Raw genomic sequence first — 9,795 nt, 5'->3', positions numbered from 1 at the left:
TCAAAGACAAAAAATATATAAACACTAAACAGTTGAATTGGGATTAGGTATCTCCTTTTTGATGTCTGCTATAAAAGTTTGTTAGATACTTACAGAACGTAATCAAAAGTAAAATAAACGATTCAAATTGAAAACTGCTTGCTTTTATTTTTATTTGTTACAACTCTACATTCACGGAACGGTAAGATCCATCTTTAGACTTGTTTTTCATATGGATTATTCTCTACATTTGAAACCAAAAAAAAAAAAATATTTAGTTACCTCGCCTCTTTATAAAAAAAATATTCAAAATTTTTATCGCTCAAATTAATATGTAAGTGTTTGTTAATGTAAATTTAAAACCGTAAAACACGTTTTAAATGTTAAAGATGTCTGCAGGATGATATCTACTGGTACAGTCGTTTGGAAAATATGGATTGTGTTTTTTTTTATTATAAATTATGTTGTTTATTTATGTAACAAATAACGATATATTAATTTGTCTTCTTTTCTATATTCCAACTATATTATAAAATATTCCGACTCAATGTATTGTTTTGGTGCATTGTAGGTACTACTATATATTTTTTTCGTCATGTGGTCGTATCTCATAAACCAAAAATGTATTTTAATTATACGATCGTGGCCACGAACACTAGACAATGTAATTTGTTTTTTCTCTACTAAGTACCTACTTAATGCCGTTAATTTTATTACATGTACTTAAATTTTATTTAGCTATAAGTACTGAAGAACTGAGAGAACCGTGATATTGGTTATTAAAATGAATAATTTTTACAAAAATAAATTGTATTTTCGAAAAATTATAATACAACCAAATTAACACAAGTTTTAATTTGTCTTTTAAAAATTCCGAATATAACTAGGCACTAAACAATAGTGCGGTGCAAAATTTTACAAAAGTATTTACAAAACCGCAAACAATCTTGTTTCTCAAATTTTAATAGAAGTGATTATTTAATTATTTACCTTAATGTGACTGTCTTGCGTAACTGTACTAAAAGTGATAGAAATTTATTTTGGTAACATTACTTATTGATTTTATAAGGATCGACATCACACGCATGTAATAATTATGAAGAAAATATATTTTTTGTTGTTTTTTGTTATGAATAGTGTTTGTAGTGTAGTGATAAGATGCAAGGGAACCCATTCTATACATCTTATACATTATAATGATTTCCATGCAAGGTGAGTGCAATATTTTATAAACAACGGATTTTAAATAAGTAGTTAATTTTTCAAAAATATTTTTTGGGATATGCACGGGGATTGTAAATTGTACCTTGTTACCTAATTATAATTGTACAATGAAACAAACTTACCTGAAGTGAAGTTCTATGTTAATTTTACGACTGGTTTGTTCCAAGACATTCTTCTATATTTTTGCGGAACAAAATGCCCCCCGCATTGTGGGACTACCTACATAGAAATATAGTAGACTCAAGGAGTATAATTATAATTTATAGTAAAACCACAGATTACTAAATAGTTACAACATATAAAACATTCCTGTTTATATTACATACTATTCTTTATATTTTTATTTCACATACATAGTTCGAAATTAGGTGCGTATCTCTTATTTCTATGTAATTGCAATGGCATGTAACAAGTTTTTATCCCTGTATCTATACTAGATATACTACAATTTGTAACGGTGTAACCGCCGATACTAGCTAGTGAATGGATATTAAAAAAAAATTTAAGACAAGTATGAAGTAAAGGAAACTGATCATGAGTCTAAATTTCAACCTGCGTCTTCCACCGTCCAATCTGCCACCCATGACCCCAAGTTGGTTTAAAATTTAAATGCGACTTAACATATTCATAGTTAGGTACTCTGAAAAAAAATATAGAATACTTTTATACCATTTTTCATCATGGATATTGGACATAATTGAAGTAAATTACGTGTTGACCTGATTTCATTCATTCCTTAAATGAAAAGAAAGCTTTTAAGTAAGATTAATCTGTAAATAATTGTTTCTTAAACTCAATTTCTGAGGCTCAACATAAGATAGGTACAGGCTCGGCCTCGTTTCTGAGTTGTGTTTAGGAGGGAGATTATAGTTATAGGTTTAACGGTGATAATGGTAGAGAACAAAGTTAAAATTTAAAGTTTTCTAACAAGAAATGAAGATCCTTATCACTCAAGTTTCCGTAGAGAGAAAAATTAACAAAATCAATGAAAATAAAAGAAAATCATGAAATGTTTTTATTTATTATTAAAACCCGGGCTGATTTTTCAATCCTTGGTTAAAACTTATTCGTCGAATAATGTATAAAACAACCATTTTAAAAACATATTCTAAGTGCCCGTATTTGGCAGATTACGTGACATTTTAATATTATCGTGCAATACTTTATTGTATGGATAAGTTTTAACCAAGAAGCTTATATCTAATACACTGGAGAATCCCTTTCACACCTAACTTGGCAAGTTGGTGTGAAAGGGATAAAAAAACATACAGACGTCATTCAACGTCATATTTTCTTGTTACAAGTTAACCCTGTTCATAGTGCAATCTCCAGTGTATTAGATATACCTAAGCTTTATTGGTTTTAACCAAGCATTGAAAAATCGGCCCTTACTATAATAAAAATAAATAGTTAATATGTCAAATAATATGTCAAAATTATTTATAGATTTTAAGATATTTCTAAAATACAAAATATCTCTAGACTTTGTTGATGAGTGTAAGTACCTACTGTTAAACATTTAACTCTACTAGAATGAGAGGCGCTGGTAAATTGACTCCTTCCATATACGTAATAACAACATGCTGTTCAAGTACTACCTAATTACTAATATATTATGATTATGATATGATTCATAATAATAAACACTTAAAACAAACACAACAATAAAATCACATAAAAATCATACACAAACAAAAACATTTATTAAGAAGTACAAATAGACGGTCTTCTAAGTAAAATACGTTTCTTTTTCCAAATTATTCTATTAGGTTTGAAGAAACATCAGACGACTCGTTAATTTGTTACCACGTGAACGAGACATGTTATGGTGGGCTACCTCGAATGGTGTATGAGATCGAAGCGATCAGACGGCAGCATCCTGACGCATTACTGTTGGATGCTGGAGACGCTTTCCAAGGTACCTACTGGTATACTGCAATGAAATGGAACGTGACGCAGTACTTCATCAATCTGTTGAATCATGATGCTCATGTAAGGAATATCTTTTGGTTAATAATTTTGAAAGTTTTCTTAATTACAGAAAACGTAGAATTGGGAATAATACCTATCTGTCTACAAATTTTGTAAGGATTAAATTATTGTGTCAAATATTATATTTAGTAAAACTTCTTACAAGCAACCATTCCATTTGGTAATTTTCCTGTCCCTTTTTAAATACAATTATGTATTAAAATTAAAATGTTTTGAGACAAAATAATTCTTTCTACTGATTTTCCTAGGCAATTGGAAACCACGAATTCGACGATGACATTGAAGGTCTGGTACCATATTTGACTCATCTAAAAGCACCTGCGTTAGCTGCTAACATGGATTGCTCAGAAGAACCCGTACTGAAAGGATTATACAAGCCGTATGTGATTGTAGAGAGAAACGGCAGAAAGATTGGCATCATTGGCGTTACTACAACAGCCACTAAGGTATTTTTTTACCTATAGTGTTTGATTGATATGTCCGCTGAAATAAAATCTTTAAGAAATAGATTAAAACATGGTTTAAATCTACCAAAACATAAATAAATGAAACTCTATTTTATTATAACAACTTGTAAAGTTGAAAAAAATAAATATAAAACAATTGCAAAATAATAATGTCATTAGGCAAGGCACTATACATTATTCTGATCATATAATTCTAAAGCTCTTATTTGTATTACAGGGATTAGCTCCAACGGGAAACGTGAAATTTACAGATCCAAGGGAAGCTGCTTTCCAAGTGTCAAAACATTTAAATGAGATGGGAGTCGATATTATTATACTGCTCTCTCACTGTGGATATACAATGGATATGTAAGTTAATGTTATGGTCTTTGTTCAGATGACCACTGTCACATACGTGAGAAATCAAGATGAGTACCTAAATTTAACTTATTTTAAAATTGTGGCAGGAGTAAGTAATTAAAATTGATATACCTACAATATTCTTCGATTATTGCATTATCAAATATACCATAACCTATGACTCGATCGGTCCAAAAAAAATAATCTTCAGTTTCTACCTCCGATTTTTTTTCTTTAATTTGACTTTAGCCAGTATAATTAGGTATAGGTAGGTACTTGCTAGTGTCTAATAGAGCATTTTTATTATATGAGTCTGGGTCAAATCGTACTAACTGATATTTTATTGACCATTTTATTCAACAGTGAAATCGCTAAAGGCTACGGGCAGTACATTGATGTTATAGTAGGTGGTCACTCACACAGAGACAGGAGACAAATATTCCCTTACCTTACGGCTATTAAGAGGTCTGATACACATGAGGTAAGTTTTTTAATTTTCTTCCTGATTCAGAGCTTAGAAAAGATTAATTTCAAAGAATTAAAGGGTAGATAACAGGCAAAGGTAAAGGCAAAGGTTAATATGAATTAGGTATCTATGTGAAGAAAAATAACAACAAAAATGCATGCTCATAAGTACTATCAGAGATTCTGTGTAAATGTATTTATTACGCTGAAATGGTTTTTCTTTCAGGTTTTAGTTCTACAAGCAGATGCATTCACAAAGTATCTTGGAAGTATATCAATGGATTTCGACTGTGAAGGCAATGTCATAAGATGGTCTGGGGGCCCGATAGAATTGGACAGTTCTATACCAGAGGGTCAGTTATGGACCTAATCAGGCATGCATTTTATAGACCTTACAAATAGCTCTCATACTTACTACGGCCTGAATTAAATATCTATTTTATTTGTGTCCATGTCGTGGCCATATCGTAGATTTGCTCATTTCATGAAATGGCCAATTTAGTTTGTCCAGATCGTTAAATCGTCAACGTTTCACGATTTGGTCATCCACATTTGGCCAGATCGTCGATCTGGCCAAACGTGGAAGGCCATTTCACGAAATGCGACCATTTTTGTTTCTTTTTTAAAAAGCGATTCGCTTCTGGCACTCGCCGGCCGCTGCCGCGGCACTCTCGCTTTGCTCGCTCGGCTCGTGCGTTGTTTATTAAAGTCTAACCTAACTGTTTTCTATTGAAAAAACCATTCGCTTCTGGTATTCGCCGGCGCTACCGCGGCACTAACTTAAATGACAATAAACAAGTTCTTAAAATATTCTGAATTTTTTTTATGTTTTATGGACTCTCTAAGATATTTTATACGATCTGGCCAAATGTCGATGACCAAATCGTGAAACGTTGACGATTTAACGATCTGATCAAACTATGTTGGCCATTTCATGAAATGAGCAAATCTACGATATGGCCACGGCATCCAAATGACAAATATTGAAGGGATTATAATTGCTTGTAGTTACCTATTATTATTTAATGAAATCATAAACTCATGTGCAATTCCATTTTGAAATGAATATCTTATCTTAAAAACCTATCTATGGGTATTTATTTTATGAAAATGTATCCCTAATTAGCTTACGTGGTCATATAGATTTTGAATCTTACATTCAAGACATTAAGGTCCCTTTTCCAGATGAGAAAATGAAGGAAGAACTAGCACCATACGCAGATTTAGTACACAATGCTTCTAAAGAAGTTATTGGATATTTGGACACAGCCATGAATCACACCGACTGTGTGCATGGCGAATGCTTGATGGGCAACTTCTTGACAGACGCTATTAAACATGTTGTAAGTAATTCAATGTAATAAATAATAAAGATATGGCTTATTACATTGTATGTGTACCTATTGCCTGGTTAAATCTGGCTGTAATGTTTCAAATCTTTAATACTGCTTGAAACAAACATCAATCAAATTTTGTATAGAATTTAATGTTATGAAGATAATAAAAATACTAAACATAAAAAAAAAACTACGCCAGAGAAATTAATTTATATTGGTTGTAGGGGACGCATAACCAATAATTTAACCAATTGTTTTTTTGTCTTAATTCCTTTTAAAAAGGTCATTATAAAATTCATGTTCAATAATTATTGAACTTCTCGGTAATACTTGATGCAGTTATGTAACATTTAACTATGAGGATGTTTGCAGTTCATATTTTCTCCTTAGAACGTTTTCTTACTCAATTTATAGGCACAACATAGATTGAACAGTTCGAGACCATTTGTAGGCATCATACAAAGAAGCAATATGAGAGCAATCCTTCCGAAAGGAGGTAAGTATGCTTTATTATTAGAACCATAAAATAATATACAGTAAGACGAAAGACGCGGGCTCGAATCCTGCTTTCGAATTTCACACGAAGTCATCTAATTCTAATCGTATCAGAGCTTCTACCATCTATGTAAATAATTAGACCAATAATGAACGTACTTATGCATTTTTACTAAAGACATACAATATACAAACACAATTTTTAAATCCGCAAATTTAGATATTATCAGTTGAAAATTTCTAGAAGATCTAAAACAAATTTGATGCAGCAGTGAATTTTCCATAGCCCTAATCACGTGGATATTTAAATGACATATTATATAAAAACATTAACAAGTAAAAAGTCCCATTCACTAAATACCTAAATCCACATTATATCTGGTAATTGACGCAAATATGCCATGAAGAGATCACGCAAGTATAAATGGAATTCAAAAGTGACTCACATGATCAGATTGTGTTCACGCAATGATAACAATCTCTTAAAACAATGGATATCTAGATGATTTGAATTATTGACAGCATCTACTGCTATTCGTTCTATGATATATATTTTTTACATCGTATGAAAGAATATTCAGATTAATAGATAATAATAACTTTTCTCTTTATTCCGGTATATCTGAGGAGTTTTCAGGAAGTTTAAAAATATTATGTCGATATTGGAACTTGGTACATCTAATAATAGTAAAATATTCATTGATATAAAAACTATACATAATGTTAAAATATTGTTTTAGCTTGTACGGAGATAATTACGTTTATGACGAAAAAGGAAAGGATTCATCAAGAATATATTATAACCAAAATGTTTTATCTCTTTCATTAATATTATTATGTTTTAGATATAACACAAGGCTCTGTGGTCGAATTGTTTCCATACTTGGATTTTTTGGAAAGTTTCGAATTACACGGGAAATATATATATGAAGCCCTGGAGCGGTCAGCGAGTGATTTAATGGAGGGAAAAACATTCACTGGACCCTGGCTTTTGCAGGTTTCTGGTATGTATTTCAATATGAAATTAATTAATTATATATTTTTATTTAATTGTTATTAATATGTTTAATGTGGCTGATGTTTATTTGGGTTGTATTTTAACCAAATGAATCCGTGGAGGTTTATTTTCATGGGATATCATGTCATGAAGAAATTGTACGTTGTTTCCATATACGAAAATATCTACAAGCAGAGACGAGACGGCAAAGTGTAGGATTTTACTCTAAATATCAATTATAATATATGTATTATGTTTACCATTTTATCAAAAATTAATAATATTTTTTTATCTAGGTATCTACATAGATAGAGCTAGATAGAGCTTAAAATATTTCAAGCACTTAGATCTTACGTTACATTCGCTGGAGAAAAAATGTAACTGTTATGCTTTAAAAGAAATATTTTACGAAAATCTTCATATTACTATAGTATAAAATTTTTAAAAAATAATTATTAATTTCACCTGTGAACGATTTTAAATACACATACGAAAGTAGATATTTAAAATAAAATAGAACAATTGCTCTCATTAGCAATTGTTTTATGAAGGAGGTTGTAATAAATATGTACATTCTAACCTACTAAAATTTACCTTCACTATTGTTTCCTTACGTTAATTATCATAATATTTATTTAAAACAGGTTTTTATTTTTGAAAAGTTTGTTTTTGTATGTTAGTGAAATTACTTTCTTGACAGGACTTTAAAGAAAGTATGGACCACCACAGAACTGTAGTTGGGGTTGAAATTTGATTTATTTATATTACCTATAGACTAATCAAGAATGTGTAATTACCTATAAGTTGTTATAATGGTATTCTTAAATAATAAATAACGTATTTCAACATTTACGTAAAGTAAATTTTATCCCCTATAAAAATACCTACATAAGTGGCTCTGTCTATCTATTTGCCTTTGAATTAATTTGTATTTGTTTTTTATATTTAATGGAATATTATTATTCACATTATGTTATTATATATTTTATTTCAACTTATCTTTCAGGATTACAAGTTATATACAACGTAACTAAACCAGTAGGCCACAGAGTAGAAGCAGTCTTCGTGACGGATAGCTCTAATTCTACAAAAGTGCCTTTGGATCCTGATGAAGTTTATCAAGTTGTTTCACCTATTTACTTATCGAATGGTGGTGATGGTTATGAGGTATTTTATTGGTTTTGAGCTAAAAGTTTCTTTAATTTGTTATAGTATATTTATCTCCCTGTTTCCAATTATAAGAAATATTTTAGGAAAAAATATTCGTAAAAGTTATGGAATTGCTAAAAGTTTGTTAAACGGTTTCGTTTAAAAGCTATAATTTATTCATATATTTTATAAAAAGAGAGTACTTACTAATAAAGAGTAAAACATTTTTGGTTAAAATGCTCCACAACAACACTGTTAATACCACAGATCACAGAAACTAAAGGGAGATATGGTTAGGGGGCGGGGCCGGTATCGCAGCAATATGCCCAAAAAAAGAACAAGCTGTAGTGGTGCTGTATACTTGCGTCACTTACAATCTAGTGTGCGAACGAATAGTCGCTCTCATATTTTTGTGTGATGACACGCACACAACGCGAAGCATTGTTTTGATTTTGTTTACTGCAGTTGTGTGCGTAAATTTGTAATGAGACACCGGTTTCGTACTCAGCGCAAGCGTTGGGCATCTCTCTAGATCTCTATGGTTAATACCTATTTATTTAATAGAGGAAGGAAAATAAAATAACTTTTTATACGGAATGTAAAAACCTACCATTTCCATACCGATATTATTAATTTTCCAATTGCCACAACATAAGGAATAAGGATTTATTTATGTTTTTCAGATGTTAAATGACAATAAGAAGAATCCCAAAGTAATCGGTTACGACCAACACGCACTACGAGAGTACATCCAAGCACACAAGTCATTTTATGTGAATATTGAAGGCAGAATAATTATAGTGAGATAATAAAACCAATGAAATAAAAAATATGTGTATTATTTTCCTCATCAGCGAGAAATCTAAATCGAAATATAAAAAGCTCAAAAACTTTTTTACTTACCTAAAACATTATTATTATTACTTAATTACTTTGTACACAATATACCTATAAGTAGATTCGCACTGGTTAATAAGTATAGTTCAATAGTTCAATTAACACTGTCCTGTGGACGTGACCTCATACGAAGGTCATCAGAAAGTTGTGCTTTTAACAAGAAATAAAATAAAAAAAAAATATTCTAGAGAAAGACATAGACGATAGAATTCTCAAGTCTAGACAAAAAGATGTTATAGTTATGCCAATCGATTATTTTGATCAATATCCATGATATAATTAATGTCAGTATTTATCATGTAAACTAAACGTAATAAGTATTGAACTTCGAATTATTTAATAAGATTTATAAGTCACACATACTTAAATTTCTCCATGTTAGGTTTTCATCTAAAATCTGTAAAAGTCTATTACTCTCACATTACTCTATTAACGTGAATACCTATATTACGTG

General features: G+C 30.5%; 1 protein-coding gene across 1 annotated transcript; it reads left to right on the top strand.

Annotated features, from left to right (window-relative positions):
* The first annotated feature begins 1,085 nt into the window (after positions 1–1,085).
* LOC149899067 (apyrase-like) lies at positions 1,086–9,268 on the top strand. Its single transcript, XM_090114445.1, has 11 exons — positions 1,086–1,191; positions 2,973–3,195; positions 3,444–3,641; positions 3,880–4,010; positions 4,365–4,482; positions 4,693–4,819; positions 5,652–5,809; positions 6,218–6,299; positions 7,144–7,302; positions 8,302–8,462; positions 9,128–9,268. The coding sequence occupies exons 1-11, from the start codon at positions 1,109–1,111 to the stop codon at positions 9,251–9,253; spliced, it is 1,566 nt and encodes a 521-aa protein (XP_089970571.1). The 5' UTR covers positions 1,086–1,108; the 3' UTR covers positions 9,254–9,268.
* The last annotated feature ends 527 nt before the right edge of the window (positions 9,269–9,795 follow it).

This window comes from Colias eurytheme, chromosome 21 (assembly GCF_061535395.1).
Source record: "Colias eurytheme isolate Ceu_HAF_F1 chromosome 21, ilColEury1 Martin Lab GWU primary, whole genome shotgun sequence".
In the NCBI taxonomy this organism is placed as follows: domain Eukaryota; kingdom Metazoa; phylum Arthropoda; class Insecta; order Lepidoptera; family Pieridae; genus Colias; species Colias eurytheme.
The sequence above is the reverse complement of the archived record's forward strand: the minus strand, read 5'-3'. Positions and strand labels throughout refer to the sequence as shown.

Excerpts from the sequence above, each read along its gene's own strand:
- LOC149899067 (XM_090114445.1), top strand. The coding sequence starts at position 1,109 with ATGAATAGTGTTTGTAGTGTAGTGATAAGATGCAAGGGAACCCATTCT. Across the intron at positions 7,303-8,301 it reads CTGGCTTTTGCAGGTTTCTG|GATTACAAGTTATATACAAC; the intron begins GTATGTATTTCA and ends CTTATCTTTCAG. Across the intron at positions 8,463-9,127 it reads ATGGTGGTGATGGTTATGAG|ATGTTAAATGACAATAAGAA; the intron begins GTATTTTATTGG and ends TATGTTTTTCAG.